This window comes from Rhinolophus hipposideros (assembly GCF_964194185.1).
Source record: "Rhinolophus hipposideros genome assembly, chromosome: 9".
In the NCBI taxonomy this organism is placed as follows: Eukaryota; Metazoa; Chordata; class Mammalia; order Chiroptera; family Rhinolophidae; genus Rhinolophus; species Rhinolophus hipposideros.
Genome location: NC_138055.1, coordinates 70364427 through 70387997, shown reverse-complemented (window position 1 = coordinate 70387997; position 23571 = coordinate 70364427). Strand labels below are relative to the sequence as shown.

The 23571-nt window shown below is 33.2% G+C and overlaps 1 protein-coding gene across 1 annotated transcript in view; it reads left to right on the top strand.

The window, feature by feature from the left end:
* CAPS2 (calcyphosine 2) overlaps positions 1 to 23571 on the top strand; it is a 42845-nt gene that overhangs the window by 1333 nt on the left and 17941 nt on the right. Inside the window, exons 2-11 of the mRNA XM_081060230.1 lie at positions 1474 to 1584; positions 4410 to 4459; positions 6146 to 6191; positions 7716 to 7892; positions 10369 to 10488; positions 13041 to 13108; positions 14445 to 14564; positions 21543 to 21617; positions 22693 to 22788; positions 22878 to 22971. Of these exons, the coding sequence (XP_080916356.1) occupies positions 1504 to 1584; positions 4410 to 4459; positions 6146 to 6191; positions 7716 to 7892; positions 10369 to 10488; positions 13041 to 13108; positions 14445 to 14564; positions 21543 to 21617; positions 22693 to 22788; positions 22878 to 22971 (927 nt within the window). The 5' untranslated portion in view covers positions 1474 to 1503. The remainder of the gene's footprint in view (positions 1 to 1473; positions 1585 to 4409; positions 4460 to 6145; positions 6192 to 7715; positions 7893 to 10368; positions 10489 to 13040; positions 13109 to 14444; positions 14565 to 21542; positions 21618 to 22692; positions 22789 to 22877; positions 22972 to 23571) is intronic.

Genomic DNA, 23571 nt, shown 5'->3' with positions numbered 1-23571 from the left:
AACTCAGTCTTCCTGAGTTTACTCTTGTGGTAGAATTACAGTCTTAGGGTATGGGATTTTTAGGGGAGAGGATTATGTCGTGGGGTGAAGGGGACTACATATATAAGTTAGTAAGGAACTGGTTAGTAAAGAACCACATATATAAGTTAGTAAGAATCCTCTTTCATGTAAGAGGATTTCACTGGATATGAAATAGAAAATAATTTAATAATAATGATGGCTACCATGCATTGAATGTTAACCATATTCCGCACAATACAGGAGGATGAAAGAGGTGCTCTTTCATTAAATTCATTTTACATATTAGAAACATTGGCTCAGAACGATTAAGTTCTTACCATGATTACATTATGGGAAAGTGTGAAAAATGATGATTTTGATGTTAGTCTAAATCTGACTCCAAGCACTATGCTATGCTATCTTTCCTTAAAAACAAAAAAACAACAAAAAAAATATTGTTAAAATAAATGCAAATCTAATAATAGAAAAAGAATGTATGAATGGATCATTAAACAAAAATGCATCCTTGGTGTTATAGGGTTGATGTTTAAAATAAAATATACAGAATTTGGATGACGGAGATATTCATCTGATTTTTTTTGTACATATTTGCAAGTTGATTAACATTCCTTTGCAAACATTTTAACCTATCACCTCATAATTACTAATTGGACCATCACTCCATTTTATCCTTTGTATTAGTTAAATAATGTGTTTGCTGAAAAATATTTTCATCAGCCTCCTGGGACAAAATCAAAACTCATAAAAATTTAGAAAGAGAGAAAATAAACATATCACATTGTGGTAGAGAAGAGGTCCATGCATTAGTTTCCTATTGCTTCTGTAAAAAAATACCACAAACTTAGTGTTTTCAAACAACATAAATTCATTATTTGACAGTTCTGGAGGTCAGAATTACAAGACGAGGCTTGCAGGGCTGAAATCAAGATGTCAGGGCTGGTTCCTTCTGGAGGCTCCAGGGAAGAATTCATTCCTTGCCTCTTCTCAAAGCCAGCAACCTAGCGCCTTAGCTCTTCTCTGACCTTTGGTCCCATTCTTACATCTTCTCTTTCTCACTCTGTCTCCTTTTATAAGATTTGATCATCCTGTCTCCTTTTATAAGAACCCTGGTGATCATATTAGACCCCCAGATTAAACCAGGACAATCTCCACATCTCAAAATCCTTAAGTTAATCACATCTGAAAATTCCTTTTTGTTGTAAGGTAACGTATTCATAGGGTCTGGTGATTAGGACATAGACATCTTTGGGGTGCCATTATTCGGACTAGTATTTGCCCCGCAAATATTGCCTCACATAATGTAATTGCTCCACAAATAGTTAATTTTGGTGAAAGAAGTAAAAGTGATTGACCACATGATTTCTTTCCATGTAGCATTATTATATAATTTGTATGGTTTATTTAAAATTAGTGTAAGAATTACCATCTTATGTATATTTTTCTTTTTAAAAGTATACTGCGTGAATAAACACGTGAACTTAAATGGATTTGGAGGTTAAAGGAGTTGCCGTTTCTCCTAGGAGTCAAGCTCAGTCATTCTCTGGAAGACAGACGCCACTACAAGTATGTGCACTGTATTTCCTCTTGTAGGATGATTCCTTAAATCATGCTGTGACTCCTTTTTTCATTTTTTTGTGACCAATTATAGTCACAAATATTTAGGATCAATATTTCCCTGATTTGAAAGAACTGAAGTAATTGAAGATAATCATTACTTAAAAATTGGTCACTGCTTGAATTGGATTTATTTTTAAAAATTAAAGTTATTGTTTTTATTTTTTATTGTTATTTTAAAAACAATCTGTGTATGTCTGCATGAAATATAAAAAAATAGAAATAGTAGAAAGAAGAAAAAATGTTCCTATACATTTTGTGTTAGCTAGGGAGGAAGAGAATCTGGGCCTTCTATTATTAAGACTTTTATTCTTCTCAACCTTCATAATTTCACGGTTGTATATATCATTGATTAAGTGAGTCACATTTAGAACTACTTTGTCCCTGCCTGTACCCACCACATACTTGGGTAAATATAAATTTTAGTTGAGAAATACATAAAAGGGATGTATATTTCTTGCTGTTGTTCCAAATATTAAATGCTTACTGCTTGTTAGCAACTATGATGAATCTTTCAATAACTTACATCACTTAATTGTAACAAACCTTTGAGGGAAGTGTTATTTGTAACCTTTTAGATAATGGAAGAACTGAGGCTCCAAGATTAAGTTACTTGACAGGATTTTGAACTCCAATTCAGACTTTAAGATCCGTCCTCTTGACTGTGTTCAACCGTCTTCCTCACATGAATGAGATGGTACTTTAGGAATTTTATGGTTCACAGTATTATTGGCTAACTCTGAATTATTTGATAATTGGAATCAAATCAGCCTTTCATATTAGTCAGAATAATATCACGTACAGTATTACAATATTTCCCACTGATTGATTATTATATTATGGAGGCTTAATCTTTTTTCCTAGTTACCAGGAAAAAGTCAAGGTTTCAGTTTTTAACAAAAATATTTTCATTGTTTTATTAAATTTATTGGGATCACAAACAAAATCAAAACAGTTTTTAAAACATAATTTCTGAAAGTAACTTTTTCTGCCCAAATAATATTTCCCTTTAAGTCTTAAAGCCTTTATCTCTCTACTAGGAAGGTCCAGCTAGTGGGAAATTAAGGGGACAAATTCACGTTTATCTTAGAACTCTTGTTCCTTAAGAAAAATAATCCCAGATATCCAGGTTATTGTTTCTTAGAGTTTACCAGCAAAGTTTCAATATCATAGTTACCAGCTACCATTTCTGGAGTGTTATAAAAGTTAGAATTAAAAGCAAGAAATAATACATAAACCCTTTTTAAAAAGTGGTACGTAATGCTTCAAATATCACTATAAACATCATCTGATATATACACATGGGAAGTAAGCATATAAAGTTGTTCAGCTGCACTGATAATCAAGGGAATGAAAATTAATGTAATGATATACCTTTATGCCTCTTAAATTAAAGGAAAAATGTAAATTGAGAATAGTCAGAACTAGAGTTGGTGCATTGTAAACTAGTACCACATTTTTAGAAGCAAGATTGGCAGTGTGTACTGAGCTACAAAAGGTTTCAAATTATCTGCTGCAAATAATGCCATTCCTGGTAATCTCTTCTAAGGAAAAATTCAAAATATTGAAAATTCCAAATGAAAAAAAGGTATTTTTTGAAGTGTTTTTTTTAAATTGTGAAAAAAATTGAAAAATATGTAGCAATTGAGAAATAGTAGATAAATTATGGTACAGCCTTTAGCTAGAATACTATATAGACATAAAAATGATAATTTTAAGTAGTAACATAGAAATAGCTTATAATAAAAGGTTGCAAAAACAGTATACATACCATTATTTAAAAAGTTGAAGCCAATTTGGTGCTAGCCAATCCACAATAACGATAAATTATATGATATAAATTCCTAGGCCCAGGGGTCAGCAAACTATGGCCCAGCTCTGTTTTTGTAAATAAAGTTTTATTGGAACATAGCTGTACTCATTTATTTACGAAATGTCTACATTTTCTCACTACAATAGCAGAGTTGAATGGTTGCAATACAGACTTCATGGCCCATGAAACCAAAAATATTTACTACCTGGACCTTTATTTAAGAGTTGGATTATTTGTATCCTGTCATTTTTATTTTCAATAGACTATGTTTTAGAGCATTTTTAGGTTCACAGCAAAATTGAATGGAAGGTATAGAGGTTTCCCATCTACCCCCTGACACCACACATGTGGAGCCTCCCTCATCAATAACATTCCCCACCAGAGTCGTACATTTGTTACAGCTGATGAACCTACATGACACACCATTATCACCCACAGCCCATAGATTACATTAAGGTTCACTTTTTGTGTTCTACATTTTATAGAATTAGACAAATTTATAATGATGTGTATACTGGTTCAGCACAATTTTTCCCTCTTGGCTGAAGCAATTTTCTCCCTTCTCTCCTCAAAGATCTGACCAACTCCTATTTATCTTTCAGAACTCCATTTGAAGGTTACTTTTCTGTTTTTATATAAGCTTCCTCCATTCCCTAGAGTAGGGTGGGTACACATACTACCTATGTGTAGCTGCTCTGTCACAGCACTTATTTTTTCACATTATTGTTTGTTTCAGTGAATGTCTTCCCCGGCAGACAGCACTATGCAGGCAGGAGTTATCTGTGTTGTTTACCATCCTGTCTTTGTCTCTAGCATAATAAGGGGCTTAATAAATATTTATCATATAAAGTTTACTGAGAAAAGTTGTAATTAACCTTATTGCATTGATTCGTTGTTTATCTTTTAAAGTATAAATAAAAGGTATATGCATACTGATTCTATTTTTTTTTTTTAATTAAAGCAAGGTTGGACTTCCAAATCATGGGCAATGCAGAATTCATGCCTACCTGTGTAAGTCACATTTCTACACACTTGAGCTGTTTAATGGGCAAATATTTATAATAGATTGACAAGTAAAAAAAAGAAGGCAAAATTATAAATACAAACACACACACACACAGAGCTATGATTGTGAACTACACAATCATATGTATGTACACAATTCATATTTATATGAATGTGGATGGCCTGAAAATTACTATGCCAAAATTAAAGTAGGTCTTGTGATAGGACTGAAAGATTAAGGGTAATACTTCTCTTGTTTTTTATTTTCTTTAACAATATATGTTTTCTTGAAAAAGCTAAATATTGCTTTATTTAGAAAATTTATCTAAGTGTGTTTATTAAAGAAACATATAAAATTTTGCATTTTATAATTAGGAGAGTCAAAGTGAATTTGATAGGAACTATTAATGTATTTTTATTTCGAAGTATATGAGTTTTGTTGATGTCATTAAAATAATTTTATTTTGGACTCGAATACAGTAATTTGTTTTATACTTTACCTTTTTCCCCTTTTAAAATTTGAAAAGATATTATTTTATATTCTTTCAAGTATTTTAGACTACAGGTCTTCTTGGAAATGGAACTTAATTAAGCTATATCACATGAAATTGACATTTTTATAGATTAAAAATTGGCAAATATCAGCAATTTATTGTGGTTCTACGTAGTACGTATCTTTATGCTCATCTAGACAAACAACAGAGTTAGATGGAATCACTAAATACAAGATACTGAATTTGTAATGACAGCCAATTGTGTGTTGGTAAATATTTTTAACAACTGTTTTTCTGAAAGTGTACTTTATTATAAATATAATTGTTCATTATAAATAGACTTAAAAATAGTTTAAGTTGATTATAAATTTTACTGATGTAAAGGATGTGTAGCGAGCAATTTACAAATACTAACAATATATAAACTCTATTATAAACTCCATATAGCCAATTGATTGTCACAGAAAGATTTCTTTTTTTTGCTGAGCTCTTGTATCTTTAGCTAAACTATGGTTGCAGTTGATGAACTAGTGTTGTTCCAACATGAATGTTGGTTAATATTTTCATTTATTGTAGTGTGAAGTGAGTAATCTTAGCTGAATCAAGTGATAGTTTTGAATATAGAACAGTATTTCCTCAGTTGTTTGTTATTCACAATGTGCAATTAAGACATGATACACTTTTAGATTGAATATGCACTATTAACATTTTCTCCACCACGTTTTTAAGTCTCAGAAATCAGCAAAGTAGTAAGTCAAGTACTGATTCATAGCATTTGCTAGTTTTTGTGTAAATAATCCCACTGTGGTTGATTTCAAGCTAGCTATGTAATATTATTTGAAAGACATACATGCCACTATATTACCACACAGGTACACCAGATGTAAATAACCTCTAAGACTCAGATAATAGTGAAGTATAGTAAAATCATTAAGAAGTGATGACTTTTGAGTATTTATTACCTTTGTCTTTAATATAACTTATCTAATTATAAGTTTGAATAATTTTAGTTTTTAATAATGTGTTAACAACCAGCTCAAAAATGACTGAACATTTAACAAAAGCTTATCACAGCTGGGAGATGCCAGTGTACCATTGGCTTCAGTGTATCTTTTTATATAAGATGCAGCATATATGATTTGCAACTATTAAATTCTCATTTTTAAAAGTTATGGGATGCATAGATTATTTCTTTCAGGGTCCCACGACTTGATTTGGGAAGCCTTGTTGACTCTGATGATGAGGTAATTTTTGCTTGGTATTTAATATAATAAATATTTGAGCATGGTATTACATATAGCATATAATAAGTGTAATTAATTTTATTTTTAGGATGAATTTTCATATATTCCACTTAGTACAGCTCATATTTATTTTGACCCACCAAATTCATCTTCTGCTTTTCATTGGGTCACACCATGTCAAATACCATATACTCAGCATCATTTAAAAGAACTGGTTAGTATTTATTTCTTATTACCAACATTCAGAATTATAGTGTGCAGTTTAGCCTTGTATTTACTCCAGAAATTTTATTATGTTCAGTCAATATTTTGTCCAGTTTACATATTTTATGTATTAACAACCAAAACAATGACGTTAGTGAAATAATTTTACTTTGTTTTACATTTTTGTCTCCCTAGTATTCCTAGTATTTTTAAATTCCTAGTATTTTAAGAATGCCTTTAAAATTGGTAAAGTACATTTATCCTAATAGAGAATCTAGGAATTTAAAAATTATGGCAGCATATTAGATCAGATCTTGCTACGTTAAAAATATAAGATTGATCTCTTGAAAATTGACTCATACTTTAGACTACTACTATACTCTGAAACAATTAAGTATCTATACTAATTCCAAGGTATCTTATCTCCTTGGGACATATTTATACTTCACACAATACTTTGTGTTTTATTTCACGTTATGAACACAGGTCTGACCAATATTGTATGAGTAGGGCTTGTGTTTCTGTCTTTATTGGTCTTCCTCATTTAACTGTTCTCTGCAATCTCATTTTGTATAAAATGCATCAATAGTACCCTAGTCTGTATCAGGCTACAGTTTTCACTTGAAGCTTTGCCTCATCCTTCTCCTCTGTATTAGACTTGGATACTATCAACAGTTTTTAAGGGTTGTACTGGCTTTGTACTCCTTTTGGAGTTGTTGTCCTTCTGGGCCAATGTGTATGGCATAATGTTTGCTAAATACTTCTTTTAGTGTTCTCTGATCTGCTGGGTCTGTAATCTCTCACGCTCATGGAAATGTGGCAGGGAACCAAAGAATGCTGCAAGGTATTATTAAAGAATGTCTTAATATTCTAGAAATGGCAACCAGTGCTTCTCAGTATTGGTGACATCCAATTCCTATGACTATTCTGGAAGAAATGCTTGACAATGGAGTTTTTTTCTGGGGCAGGAAGGAAAGACATATCTAAAACTCCTAAAAAAAAAAATAAGAGAGAAATTGTTTTCCCTCCTCTCAAACTATTTTAGAACCAAGACTGAAATTCCCTGGGAAGCAAAGTACAGGCTTAGCAGCATCGAAGGCCAGCACCCATTCTGAGCAGTTCTTTCTGCTCTGATTGCTCAGTGATGCTATACAGCTAAGTGATTTAAACATCACCTCTGTTTCCAGCATAGATATAACGGTTTGTTTCTTAGGCATAAATGTTAAGGTAAATGGTAAACCTGGTAATGTTAATAAGGAAAATTAATAATTATTTTGATTTTTCTCTAGTGAGTACCATACTTTTTCTTTTTACCTCTAGGAAGAGGACATAATACCTGAAAATTTACCAGCACCAACAGGCAAATATAAACTAAAGTATCAGCAATACGAGACTGAAATGAAAGAGGGATACAAGCAATACAGTCAGAGAAATGCAGAAAAGACAAAATCAAATATCACACATCAGCCTTCTCCAAGAAACAAGACAGATGACAAGGTAATCTATGAGGCTTTATAAAATTCTAATGAAATTTTTAAAAAGAACACGTATTATAGAAACATCTTTTTGTCTGATGTCTCGCTATTATATTAAAACTAATAGCTAACATTTATTTCTGTGTGCCAAAGACTATTTTAAGTATTTTACTTACATTAACTAGTTTATTCTTCACAATAACCCTAAGGGGTTATTATCACCATTTTCAGAGATATGAAAACTCTAACCGTATGACCTAGTTGTCTTTGTTGGCAACTTTTCACTTTCCTTGCATTGGAAATATCATACAGTATATCTCCATTGTTTTTGATGTAACTGTCTTGAACTCTGTTGATCTCACAGTCTAAATATTAAAGATGAAAAGTGGTTTCAGACTTTATAGTTTTATTCTAAAACTGTCATTACTTTGTGGTTGTCTTCTGTCTCATTTTGGGAGATGTTTTTTAGCATTATGAATAGCTAAAATTGTTATGCTTTCATTTAAGATTAATTAGGTATAAACTCACCATTCATGTATATGAGGAAAATCAGCATAATAAATGTTGACATTCATTATTGTTCAGCTTCAGGTGTACATTGCAGTGATTGATGTCAGAGGGATAGTGGATGCGGGGGTTCACACAGTGTGAGGGATATAAGTGATAAACGTCTAAGCATTACTTTGTTTGGTGCACCTGAAACTAATAAAAAAACCAAAAAGTCACAAATAAAAATACAGAAAAATATTAATAATATTTTATTATTAATAAAATCTTATTAATAAAAAACATAATAAATGTAATGGCTTTCCATAAGCATACAGGAAAGGTCAATCTTGAATTTTGGAGAGAAAAGTTTGGAAACACAGTTTATGATTCTACTGGTCGTAAGAGAGGAGAACAGTTAAATAGAATTCTTAAATTCAATTAATGATTTATAAGAATGATGTATTTTCAGGGAAATTTGATGGTAGTATTTGCTTAGCATTTTCCTATGGGCAGAAGAAAAAAAAGTTAATTTATAAGTAGGTGTGGTATATCAGCTACTTTTTCTAATGTATGTAAGAATTATCTGGAACTAACTAGATCACATGATGTTTAGCTGAAAGAATAACAAAAGTTACAGGATTATTAGGTCTTCTTTATCTTAAAACAAATTTTCCACATCCAAACAAAGTACACAAATATAACCATATAATGTCTAATAGTAGGCAGGATAATTTCACAACTCTTTCGCATCTGATGAGAGGCCAGATTTTGGACAGATTTTGAAGCTAGGGATGAGAATATTTGCTAATGAATCTGTTGTAGGTTTTAGAGAAAGGAAGATGAAGACTGACTCTAAGCCTTTTGGCCTGAGCAATTGGAAGGGTGGGGAAGACCATGAGGTAGTCTGGTTTGAGGAGGTTAAGTCTGACACACCAAGTGGAAATACAATACCACTGTGTCCCTTTTGTAAAATGTTAAAAACAAGCTGAAACAAAAAATGCTCTTGTTAGTTTCTTCCAACCTAAACACTATCCAGAGCTTTACGTTTGAAAGAAAATTTGGCAAATATATTAGCAGGTAAATAAATAGAAGTTTAACGTATCCTCTTAAATTTATTTCTCAATAATTAATACTTAGACAAGATTCATTATTCATTCATTGAATAAATATTTATGGAATGCTCACTCAATGTGGTCCTGTCCTGACACCAGGGGTACTGCAATAAAAATGGCAGACAAGGTTCCTGCCCTCATGAATTTATAGCAGTAGAAGCAGGCAACATAAAAACATAAACAGATGTATAATAAAATTTCAGGTAGTAACCAAAGGCCATGAAGACAGTAGAGTATGAACATGGACCTTTCAAGGAAGATGTAAAGTAAAAACAAACCCTGGGGGAAACTCTTTAAATCTTTAAGTTTTTGACAGTTACTATCCTATTGGGACACTTCTTTTGTTGTTGTTAAGAGAATATAAGCACATCTTATATTGAGAGAAAAAAATTAGTGTTTAATCTCTTTAGGATTCCAAAGAATCCTTTACTTCAAAGGATTCACCCTATATTTTAGTACTTTACTTCTGAATTTAATTGTGTAAAGGAGTAGGCACACCCACATTTATTAACTTTACAAAGACTCAATTAGAAAATAATAGTTATAATAGTTACTACCTTTTATTTAGTACTTACTGTATGTCAAGTACAGTAAGTGTTGGACATTTATAAATGTTGGACATGTACCATCTCATTTAATCTTTTTCTATGTGTGTTTGTGAAGTAGTTAGTATTATTGATTCCTATTTCCATGAGTAAACCAAGGCACAGAGAGGCCATCTAGCTGGAAAGTGGAAGAGCTGGATTCAAATAGGAAATCTGATCGTCAGAGCCTGTAGTGTTAATCCCTATGCATATAACCACTGACGTGTCCAGTGGTTATTTAATCCTTTATTTTGTTAAAAAACAAATATTCTAAGTATGTGTATGAGAGTTAATTTATTGCTTTCATGCATAGTGTGTACAAGGGGAAGAAGCAATCACTGATCTTACAACTCTGGATAGGAAAGCCCTCTTACAGCAGGGTTATGCAGACAATCCTTACGATGCACAGCGGAGTACAAGAAAATCTGATGCTGTAAGTTATTATTAATTTTACTTATTTGATACACCATTGAGATAATTTGCCCTCCAAGATTTTATAACTTACACTTGAATAAATAATTTCCAAACTTGAATTTAGACTGAAGTAAACATTCATTAATGTGCAAATTGAGCCCTCATTTTTACAAATGATTGATGTTTGGTTTATTTACTGTGGAGAAATTGTCTTGAATCTCTGAGAGTTTGTAAAAATTTTGTTTATGCTGGTCCAAATGTTAATTGGTTGTTATTTATATCAGTGGACTCATTTGTCATTGCTCCTCTCCCCAAAAGTAGTTTGGGTTATTGTTTTGAGAGTCGTCACCTAATAAAACTAGAGAAATTGAGGCCATTTAAAGACAGGAATAAAGTAAATTTTCTTTAGGAAAAGGGAAGCAAAACTCTAGACTCTCAATATTAACTATTAATTTTATCCTATACAAAAAACAATTGTTTTTTGATATTGTTTGATGAGTATTGCTTAGACGAGTTCCGGTACAAATCAATAATAACCCATTTCTATAGTGTCCTGGAGTAATCTGATCAAGTCGCTGGAAGTGGGAGTCTACTGGTCTCCTCAGATTCTCCCAGGTGATTAGTATCTTACGCGCACCTGTAATGGGTTGATGGAATACCAGTGTGTGTTGGCTCAAAAGTTGGGAAAACTCTGATTTGGATGGCTTAAATAATTATAAAGCAATATGCATTTAGCCAGTTACTTTATCATTTTTATTTGGATCACACTCATCCAGAATCACTGTCTCCTGAACTGACAGCAGTACGTAATCTATCTCGACGACGTGGACTGATTTTCTGTGGATGTCCTAAGTTCCTAATTTGTTACAGTTTTTTAAATAAAATCACATGCATATTATTTTTGGTGCCTATTAGTATTTAGATATTTATGCTTAATAGAATAAGGAAAATTAGAAGGATCATTCTGAAAGAAAAGAAACTACTTTATAAGGCAAAACAGTGTTTTAAAAAAGGCTTATTTTGATGTGTTCCTGAAGTTATGCTTGAAATGCATGTCACCAATCCTTAAGGCCAATTGCGTATTATTCTTGGCATAATCCAAAGCCCTCTGAGTGTTAATGGATTTCTCTTCCTTAAAATTATTTTGTTAGTGGAAATAAGATATCTAAATTTACCATCAAGTACATTTTAGTTGATTGTAGTAACCGTCATTTACCTGTGTTTTTTAAAGAAATGTTTATATGAGTACTCTTTGATTGCATCAAATATTAGTATAGATTTATTTTTAAAATGTCAGTTGAAAAGTTTTGGTATAATTTTTAACTTCTTAAGTGAACAACAGAAGCAGTAAGCCAAAAGTTTTTATGACCACATCTTCTAGTTTGCTTATCATTTTCCAATGGTGTCAGATTCTTTGAATCAGTGTGACTTCTGCCTCTAATCTGCTTTATGTTTATACAGACCTCTAAATCAATGTGCCTGAGGTTGGTTCTATCCTTTCCTACAAAGTATAAGCCACCATAGATGTCAGCACTCAAGGTGGGCTTTCTGCATGGGCTCTATACTCATTAATCTCACCTCTTTTGCTTACTTCTGGGTTTTACATCTGTGTCTGACTGATCTTTCCTATATGTAATTTTCATGTTTTAGTGAGTGCCCACTTTCCGAATCACCCTTTGATACACAATATATCTTGCTTTACCTGTAAATTACTCATTTTTTAACTTTTTAGTTGGCTGTTTTAAATTTGTTACTAAAACAAAATCATTATAAAGTATCATGAGCTTAAAGAACACAGATGCAATTATATATTAAATGATAAAAAAGTTAAATGGGGCATAGTTGGATGTGTAAGCATATATCTTACATTTCTACCAAACAAGAATCCAACTTCGATTATACACTAACATTTAAATGATTGTGCTCAACTTTTTCAGATTTATTAGGAGTTTCTACTTTTTGTTTCTGTAATATACCTTTAATTTTTTTTATTTGAATTTGTCAGATTCAAATAGAGCACTCTTTCTAAAGTTACAAAGCCTCTATATTAAGCAACATTGTCTTACTTGATTTCATTTATTAGGTTGATCAATGGGGAAGAAAGTAATTTACATTAAAAAAATAGAATAAGATTTATTTGACTTTTTAATATTTTAACCTCTTCTTTTTACCCTTCCAAAGAAACATTTTAGTGATTATAGTTATATGATAATCTAACTGGAATTGAATGATTGAAATCAATTTGATATGACCTAAAATGTGGTAAAAATACTTTCAGATGAGTTGGAATAGCAAAACATATGAGTATGAAGATAGGTTAGTCAAAATAGTCATTGAGGAAAGTAGGCAAAGTATTATTAATGGATTATATGCATAGAAAAAATAACTATTATCCTTTTAATGATGGCAGGCTTTTGTTGATTTGTTTAGATTTTTGATATAGGGTTCAATAATTCTAATTCATTTTCAGCTTCATGTATTGTGAGTGGTTTATATTTTTGGGCTCTTGTATTAATTATAGTATTATTCTGCTTTATGGACAATGAGATTTTCTTTATTTTCTCTTCTTAGGAAATGGTGGCCGCTGAGAAGAAGAAACAGACTGTTGCAGAGCAAGTGATGACAGACTACTTATCTAGGTGAGAGCTAGAAACTGGTAATAGAAATTCATTCAGAAAGTTCTATTAAATTTCTTTTTTATGCACAACAACCCATACCCTAGGTCAGGTTGCTGACTCAGAGGTTCCCAAATCTTCTGTGTTCAGCACACTCATAGTGTTAGTACGGTTTCCATAGCACTTCGATATCAATAGAAATACCCATCAGTTCTATTTATGAAATACTTTTGTCTAAACAATTTAATGAATATTTACTTCCTAACACCTTAATGGCCATTTGAAAAAAATTATACACATAAATCGAAAGAAAATGCATTTTTTTCATTCTTAAATGGCCATGATTACTTCCTAATGGGATATATACACCTTTGGTGCACTGCAGTCTCTCAAACCTTAGAATTGCTCAGGATGCTGCCACCCTCACTTTCTGTTCCACGTGGCACTTGTTTTTTAATTTTTTATTTTTTTATCATAGGACTGTAGAAAGCCCAGCTTTGCAAAGATGTGTCGTCATACTACAGGTGTATAATTCTGTAATACATCATCTATATGTCACATTGTGTGTTCACCATCCAGAGTCAGTTCTCTTTCCATCACTATATATATTTGATCCCCTTTACCCTTGTCTACTCCCCTCCCCCCCTTACCTTCTAGTAACCACTGACCTATTGTCTGTGTCTATGAGTTTTTGTTTTTTTCATTTGTTGTATTCTTTTGTTGTTTTCAGTTTTATATACGATTTCTTATTGAAACTGTGAATTACCTTGAGCTAATAGTTCATGTGGTATCTAGTTACTGTGTTTTACTGTGTTTTCCTCAAAAATTAAAAATATCCCACAGTGTCCCTGTGAGTTCGTTGGGGCACCCCAGATTGACTTGGTGACTAGTTTGGGAACTGTGGGACTAACTGTAAGAATGTAAGACTTAGTGTAAGTTTCATAGGCCTTACAAAACTATATAAACTTTTAGCATTTGCTGTGCTAAATTGAAGGAAAACATGTAAATATCGCAGGATTTCAGAAGAAACTGGAATAGGATGTCTTCAAGGAAGAAGTAAGATTAAGTTTAGCTTTAAAAAAATATTATTTTGCTTGGTACCAGTGAGAATGATAATTCTACATGCATACTTTTCAGCAAATTCTTGAAATAATTAAATATACTTGCAGTCTTCAATGCAGCTCCTTCCATTATCTCATGAAATTACCTTGTTAATGTTTTCACCCTCACCATGCCACTACAAGGTGATTATATTTAAATTTGCATTAGTATATGGGCTTTCTAACTGTTTATAAATATGTGAATGCAAGCACAATTCATTATACCATTTAATTGTCAAACTTTGTGTTTTGCTGTATAGGGCTGTAATCAGTGATCCAGAACAAAATTTAACCCCTGAGAAACAAGGAAGTGCTCTTATGCTTCCTGTTTCCAACATAGCACCTCTTCGATTTAGGAAAAGAACACTACATGAAACAAAGTAAGAAGGGTTTGCTTACATAAAATGGGGATGTAATATGTTATACGTGTATTTTTCTTTTTTATAAAGTTTATTAGGATGATAATTGTTTGTAAAGTAACATAGATTTCAGGTGTACAATTCTGTATTACATCATCTATAAATCCCATTGTGTGTTCACCATCCCATCAGTTCTCTTTCCATCACCATATACTTGATCCCCTTTACCCGTATCTACTCCCCTCCCCTCCCTTACCTTCTCTTAACCACTAACCTATTGTCTGTGTCTATGAGTTTTTGTTTCTTCATTTGTTTTGTTCTTTTGTTGTTTTCAGTTTTATATACCACATATCAGTGAAATCATACGGTTCTTGACTTTTTCTGTCTGACTACTTCACTCAGCATAATGATCTTAAGATCCATCCATGTTGTTGCAAATGGTACTATTTCATCTTTTCTTATGGCTGAATAGTGTTCCATTGTGTATATATACTACAACTTCTTTATCCATTCATCTATTGAAGGACATTTTGGTTGTTTCCATGTCTTGGTCACCGTAAACAAAGCTGCAATGAACATTGGAACACATATCTTTACAGATAAATGTTTTTAGATTTTTTGGGTAGATACCCAGGAGAGGGATTGCTGGGTCATATGGTAATTCTATTCGTAATTTTTTGAGGAAACTCTACACTGCCTTCCATAGCGGCTGCACAAATCTGCATTTCCACCAAGAGTGTATTAGGGTTCCTTTTTCTCCACAGCCTCTCCAACACTTATTATTTGTCTTGTTGATGATAGCCATTCTGACTGGTGTGAGGTGATATCTCGTAGTTTTTATTTGCATTTCTCTGATGATTAGTGATGTTGAACAGTTTTTCATATGTCTATTGGCCATTTGTATGACTTCTTTGGAGAAATGTCTAGTCAGATCCTCTGCCCATTTTTTAATTGGATTGTTTGATTTTATGTTGTTGTTGAGTTGTATAAGTTTCTTATATATTTTGGGTATTAGCCCTTATCGAAAGTGTTTGCAAAAATCTTTTCCCATTCAGTTGGTTGCCTCTTTATTTTGTCAATGGTTTCTTTTGCTGTGCAGACACTTTTTAGTTAGATATAGTCCCATTGATTTATTTTAGCTTTTACTTTCCTTGCTTTTGAGGTCAAATTCATAAAATGCTCTTTGAACCCAAGGTCCATAAGTTTCATAGCTATGTTTTCTTCTATATAGTTTATTGTTTCATGTCTTATGTTTAGGTCTTTGATCCATTTTGAGTTAATTTTGGCACATGGTGACAGATAGCAGTCAGGTTTCATTCTTTTGCACGTGGCTTTCCAGTTCCTCCAGCACCATTTATTGAAGAAGCTGTCTTTTCTCCATTGTATATTTTTGGCTTCTTTGTCAAAAATTATCTGTCCATATTATGTGTTCTCATTTCTATTCCATTGGCCTGTGTGTCTGTTTTCCTGTCAATACCATACTGTTTTCATTATTGTTGGCCTATAGTATAAGCTGAAGTCAGGGAGTGTGATAACTCCAGCATTGTTTTTTTTTTCTTAGGATTGCTTTGGCTGTTCGGGGTCTATTGTGGTTCCATAGAAATCTGATGAGTTTTTGTTCTATTTCTTTAAAAAATACCATTTGGATTTTAATGGGGATTGCATTAAATCTGTGTATTCCTTTGGGTAATATGGCCATTTTAACTGTGTTGATTCTTCCAATCCATGAACACGGAATGCCTTTCCTTTGTGCCTTCTACAATTTCTTTTAAAAATGTCTTATAGTTTTCAGTTTATAAGTCTTCCACATCCTTGGTTAAGTTATTCCTAGGTAATTTATTCTTTTTGCTGCAATTGGAAAAGGAATTGTTTTTATTTTATTTCTTTTTCTGAGATTTCATTGTTAGTGTATAGAAATGCAATGGATTTATGTACTTTACTGTATTTGTTTATTGTTTCTAATAGCTTTTTGGTGGAGTCTTTAGGGTTTTCTATATACATCATGTTATCTGCAAAAAGTGACAATTTAACTTCTTTATTCCCAATTTGGATAACTTTTATTTCTTTGTCTTGCCTGATTGCTCTGGCAAGGACTTCCAATATTATGTTGAAAAACAGAGGTGATAGGGAACAGTCCTGTCGGTTTCCTGAACGTAGAGCAAAGGGCTTCAGTGTTTCACTATTAATTTTGGTATTAGCCGAGGGTTTGTCACATCTGGCCTTTATTGTGTTGAGGTGTTTTCCTTCTATACCCATTTTATTAAGTGTTTTCATCATAAATGGATGTTGTATCTTGTTAAATCTTTTCTGCATCTGTTGATATAATCATATGATTTTTGTCCTTTATTTTGTTTATGTGATGTATCACATTGATGGATTTGCATACCTTGAACCATATAAATGTATTTTTCAGTTTAGTTTTATGTTCAACTGAAAAGGTTTATGCTTGTTTCTGCTGTTTTCAATATAAAAGGAAGGGGAGTTTTTGGAGTTTAGATCCAAGTATTGGCACTTTAAGATACTGGGGTAACCTTTGCCTTCCAGGTTTTCTATCTGTACTCTTGGAATAACAGCCACAACCATAGGAGATAATATACTCGCATATCTCTTCCTGTATAAAATAAAATGTGTAATATAGTAACTGAGACATTGGTATGTGCACAATATATAATTGATATAATACATTGATATAATTGATATATAATACATTGATATAATACATTTTAAGTAGTTTAAAAGTTATTATTATTATTTTGCAGTTTACCTTTTAGCTTATAAAATCTGTGGGCTGGTATGGATTTTCACAGTCCTCTGGTACATTCCACTTAAACTTTTCAACGACTTCACTGATGACATCTAGCCTCAGCTTCAATAGGCACAGAATACCTACCAGTTCCTGCAGTGGCTTTTTTATACAAACTGCTGTAATTGTCAGGCAATACTTTCCTATAACTTTCATCTTTTTTGTCTTATTCTTATTTTCTGGAAGGTTTTCGTACCTTTCAATATGTGAATGTATCATGTATTAATTAACTTTTGTTGCTGTAACACATTACCAGAAAGAGTATTTTTAAACAATACAAATTTTTTTCTTGTACAGTTCTAGAGGTCAAACATAAGGTGTTGATAGGGCCACATTACTTCAGGAAGCTTCAGGGAAGAATCTATTTTCTTGCCTTTTTCAGTTTCTAAAGGCCGCCTTTATTCCTTGGCTCACGGCCTTTTCTTCCATCTTCAAAGACAGCAATGGCTGGTCGAGTCTTGTGTTACGTCACTGTGCCACTCCTTTCTGTAGACAGAGATCCATATGTTTTCCTTTTAGAAAGACCCATGTGATTGCATTGAGCCTACCAGGATAATCCTGGATAATCTCAATCCAGATCCTTCATCACATCTGCAAAGTCCTTTTATTACATAATGTGAGTTCATGTATTTACATGTTCTGCGGATTAGTATAGGAACAACTTTTGGAAGGGGTGGGCGGCATCCTTCAGCCATCACATTATTTAAATCTTTTTTAAAGCAAACTTTTATTGATATAAAACATACATTCACCAGTGTACACATTTTAGGTTTACAGCACAGCAATTTTCACAACCTGAACAATACCAAGTTCCTATTAAGAAACAGAAGGTTGCCAGTACCTTAGAAACCCCCCTTGTGCTGTCGGCCAGTTACTGTCCACTTCCTCTGCCATAACAGGCTGACCTCTGTATCCTGATGTCATAGATTATAACTGTCTGGTTATAAACTTCCATGAAATCACAAAATTTGGACTCTGAACCCGGCCTCTTTTGCTCCACATTATGTTTGTGTGTTTTATCCATGTTATTTTTTGTAGTTGTCCTTTATTTTCATTGCCATACAGTATTTCATTGTATAAATACACCACCATTTGTTTATTCACAGATATGGATGGATATTTGTTTTTTTAGGAATAGTGTTCCCATGAACTTTTGTGCACACCTTTTGGTGAAAAAGATGTAGTCGTTTCTGTTCAGTACATACTCAGATGGAGAATCATGGTACCATTTAGTGTGCATGTGTTCAGCTTTAAAAAATATTGCCAAAGAGTTTTCCAAAATGGTTGTTGCAATGAACACTCCCACCAGTAACAGGTAGAGGCTGTTGGTTGCACCATATCTTTAGCCTGTGCTTGGCATTGTCTGTATTTTTCATTTTAATTCTTATGGGTGTGTATTGGTCATTTTAATTTATACTTCACTGGAGATTAAGAAAGTGTAGCACTTTTGCATAGGTATATTGATCATCTAGCTATCCGCTTATATGAAATTTCCCTTCAAGTCTGTTGGGTTATCTTTTTCATATGAATGTGGAACTTATTATATAATCTAACTACAAGTCCTTTTTCAGTTATATTTGTTGGACATTTATTTTTCTACTCTGTGGTCACCTTTTTGAATCTCTTCATATGATGAACCAGAGTTCTTAATTTTAATATAGACCAGTTTGCCAATTTTTCCATTGATTGTCAGTGTCCTTTGTATCTTCTTTAGGAAATCTCTGAAATCTCTGCCTACCACAAACTCACTATCCCTTGGACTTGTAGTCCCACATGTGTCATATATCAAGTAGTTATAAATGCATACTAGGATTCTAGGCTTTTTATTTAGTCTCATCTACCTGTAATATGTCCCTGTACCAATATTCTGTTTTAATTAGTATTGCTTTATATCAAATACCTGCAGCTTTATATCTTCAATGTTGTCTTGGCTTGCTAGGCCCTTTCCTCTTCAATAGAAATTTTAAGTTTACCTAGTCTAGTTCTATGAAAAATTCTATGGGGGACATTGATAAGAATTACTGAATTTTGGATTTTACCCCCCCACCCCCTTATTTATTACTCCTAGAAGAAGAGGAGACAATTGTGCTTCATAGAGTTGGAAACAGAAATTGGCATGTGTAGTGTAGCCCTCCCTCTTGTCTTCTCCTTGGGAATCAGCTGCCTGCATAGTACAGATTCTGTCCTGAGCATTAAGTTTTACAGGGTCCCTCCCCAATGGGAAAGAGTTGGTTAGTCTGTTTCAGTGTCAAGGACTTAGCTTTCTGTTGTTGCATTTGTAAGTTATGCTTTCCACTGGGTTTATCTATGATAAAACTCAAATTTTGGTCTTCATCTGTCTGAATCTTATTTCTGTATTCTTTAAGAACTTAGGTAGAGAGATTATTGGTGCTACTTATTGGATACCTAAAGCCCCAATATGGAACTTTCCATTTATAGTATAAATGCCTATTTATTTATTTCATTTTTTTTCAAGGAGACTCTAGACTCTTTGAAGATATTACTTGAACCTATCACTGTTAAACTGAGTTCTGTCCACCGTGGAAGCAATTTAATGTAATGGTTATGACCAACGTTTTTTTCTGGCTCGGCCATGTACTAACTGTATGAGTCTGTAAAATTTATTTGTGAAATGGGACTAGTACTTACTTCATGGAGTTATTGCAAGCATTAAATGAACCAACACACATGAAATTGAGTTTAATAATAACTAGTGTCTAGGATGTTCTCAATAAAAGGTAGCCGTTATTATTGCTGTTATTTTCTCAGCATTTAGAACTGTTTCAGGCACATAGTGGGCATTCGATAAACACATTAATACTAATCGATTAAATTGAATTGGGATGACCTAGCTTTCATGGCTCCCCTCTGTCTTCCCAAACTCATTTAAGTCCAAAGGCTCTTATTTGTTGTATCCTACTTACTCTCACAGAGACATAGATTTTATAACATTTCAAGATCTCAATGCCCCATATACTTACTTACTATTTACATTATTGCAATGTTATTGCACCTGCATTTTATGGGAATATTATCAGACTATTTAAGAAGGGGAGTAAAGATGATACATCACTGAATCTTCAGATTTCTTAGCATAAAGGGAAATTGTTAGTAGTAGAGTGCCAAAGTGTATGCCTTTGTGTTTTGCTTCATATTACTAAACAGAATTTTAGGACTACCACTTTTTGAGAGATCGTGCAGTGCTGTCTGAAGGCTGTAAGGATTAAATAACTGATCTGAGGTCTCACAGCTAGCCTGATTCCAAGGCTGGAACCTCATCTAACACTCTCTTCCACTCTTCTGTTATTTTGGTAAGGAATGTTTTCAGCTACTGCAAACTTGACTGATAGCGGCTTAACCAAGTCAGAATTTATTTTTCTTATATGACCAGCTGCCTGGAGATAGGCAGTTGTTGGTTTTAGTCCAGTGGCTCTCCAATGGTACAAGCCTGGGCTGGCTCCTTGGGATTTTATTGGCCTTTCTGCCCTGGTTGCTTATTCGGCTCCAGCGACTCTTCACATCATATCCTTGCCATGATCAAAAGCAGCAAATTCCCAAGCCACCCTCTTATCAGGATAAAAGTCTTTCTTGGAAGTTTATTGGCAGAACTAGGTCCCTTAGTCACTTAAGATGGAAGTAAATTCTGTGGTGGAAAGGAGGCAATGAGAAGAGGGATAGAAATGCCTGTTGGGTTAGCACTGCAGCAGTGCCAGTCACATATGTGTTACTCTGTTCAGTATTTAGTTTTATAGCACTTTAATACTCAGGCGTGTCCAAACTTTTTTAAATGGTTTTCAGCAACAGCCATATGCAGTAAAACACACAAACAGCCGGGTCACGCACTCGAGGTGAAGTACGTATTGCCTCACCGGGTTTATTTAAGTAAACTAAATATATTTTTGGAATTTGCTGCGGGCCAATTAACAATGGGTCACCGGCCTCAGTTGGCCCGCGGGCTGCTGTTTGGACACCCCTGCTCTACATTCTAACATAGACGTCCTTCATGTATTACGTACTATAGCTTACGGTTATTTCTTATGTGTCTGCTACAATAGCAATCTGAAAAAAAGATTTATACCTTCGTCTTAGTTCAATTTGTGCATTTCAAATTATTAATGTAACTTATTTTGTACTTTTATTGTTGTATGAAATGTAGTAATTTTAAAATAATTAATGACAAATTTATTTCTTCACAGGATAAAAACACATTCTACCTTAACTGAAAATATGCTTTCTAATAAAGTACAATTTGATGGTAGGATCATATCAAGGTAATTGTGATTTTATTAAAGTTTTTAATCTTATGATTAGAAAATGTATTCTCTTTTCAAATAGAAATAACAATAATGAGATTAGTTAAATTTGTCCCAAAGAAGTGAAATGTGAATTTAGAATAAACATTTTAGATTATATATTAATTAATCTGTTACGAAAATTGTAGGAAACATGAACATATAAGAAAAACATTTTAATTAGAAGTTATTTTAAAAGTGATTTTAAAATGTGTTTCAAAAAGAAATGTAGAAGTGAATTTTAAAAAGATACACTGTGGGAGCCAAACAAATGTACACATTTAAGATATGTTATCTATGTTTTACATTTCGAAGTTGAATTACTGTAGCAATGTGTAGTATGACTTTCGCTCAAAGGATGGCATTAATCAAATGAATGCTAATGCCATTCGTTGTATTACAATTTTAATACAGTTTTTTCCTTTCTTAAAATGTGTACACATTTTTTTGGCACCCCCGTATATTGCTACTAGAAGATCCCAAACCATTTAAAAATTAAACTTTATGTAAGCTGCTTTATGTAATTTCATTTGAATGGCTTAACAATACAATATTGATAGATGCAATAGGGTGGCAAGGTAGATAATTTTTAAATCTCTTCTCTGAGTCTATAATCTTCCAGTAAAGCATAATGCTACTTGGTATTCTTTGTGTACACTAATGGTAGTTTGTTTTTTTTAAGATATTAAGTTTGTTCAATGATTTTAAATTTTCTATAACAAAGGAAAATAAATGTATATCTTCGAGTGGCTTCTTGAAAGCCCAACATTTTTTAAAGATCTTTTACTTTATTTTAAAAGTCTGTATCACATTAGTTATTCACATTGTAATATATCCATATTCATATCAGTGTAAGATAAAGCTTTTCTCCATCCAAATCTTACTTAAATTGATGTGTGAGTAAGCCATGGCATTTTTCCCTATGGTGTCCCATAACCCTTGGTCATTGCCACACATTTGATGCTATCCCTCTTTGACGTGCGTAATTTTAGCTTGTTATTTAATTTGAAATTTATCCCATTTGAAAATCTTTCATATTATTCTCTTTTTCTAGAAATGGACGTGATGCTTGCAGAGAGCTGATTGGGTTCTTTTTTACTCATGATCAGTCCCTTACAGTTTACGAATATCGGCAATTTGGGAAAAATAGGTGGGCCATGAAACATTGTTAACACCTGTCAAGATGATTTCTTCTGAGAGAAGCTGAATAACGTCATATTTTTGTCATTTAACTTCTAGAACAAATGTGCTACCTTTTATTCAAAAAAACATTTATAGTCATCAGCGTGGACGAAGGAAAGGAAAACAATACCAACTTGGTGATTTTTATGTTGTAAGTTAAGTGTGCCTGCAAACGTTTTAGTCTCAGATGTTGGATTATGGGACCCTGTGGGGATAGGGGCGCAGGGTTTCTCATCTTTAGTCAATTTTCTCTCCTTCCTGAGCAGGGGCTGATAGTTGATGTTTTCCTGCAGGTTCTGCCTCTCAGGCTCAGAAACCAGTGGTCTGAATCTAAACATAGCATTTATTCCCTGTAACACTACTTTCTACTCCCACCCAAATCCACAGTATAAACCCAGGAGAGCTTGTCTCTTGGTACTTCTAAAGGCTCCGCAGGGCTGTACCATTGGGTAAGAGGCTACTTCTATAACACCAGGAATAATGTTCCAGCTAAAAAACAGGCTTATCTTCTGAGTGTACAGTTTTCTCTATCCAGGGGGTAGTTGGCTTCTGGAACTGTCCTATATCTGAGAGTTGGTTTATCCTTCTTGTGATTTTTCCCACCTCATGCAGCTCTTGGCATATGGTGTACCACAAGGATTTCCTAGGACAGGTCCATCATAGGTGATGTTATGGTGTCTATCATGCTCTTACATTTTAAATCATTATATTCACATGTTTTCTCATGATTAAAATGCAGCACTGTTCTCAG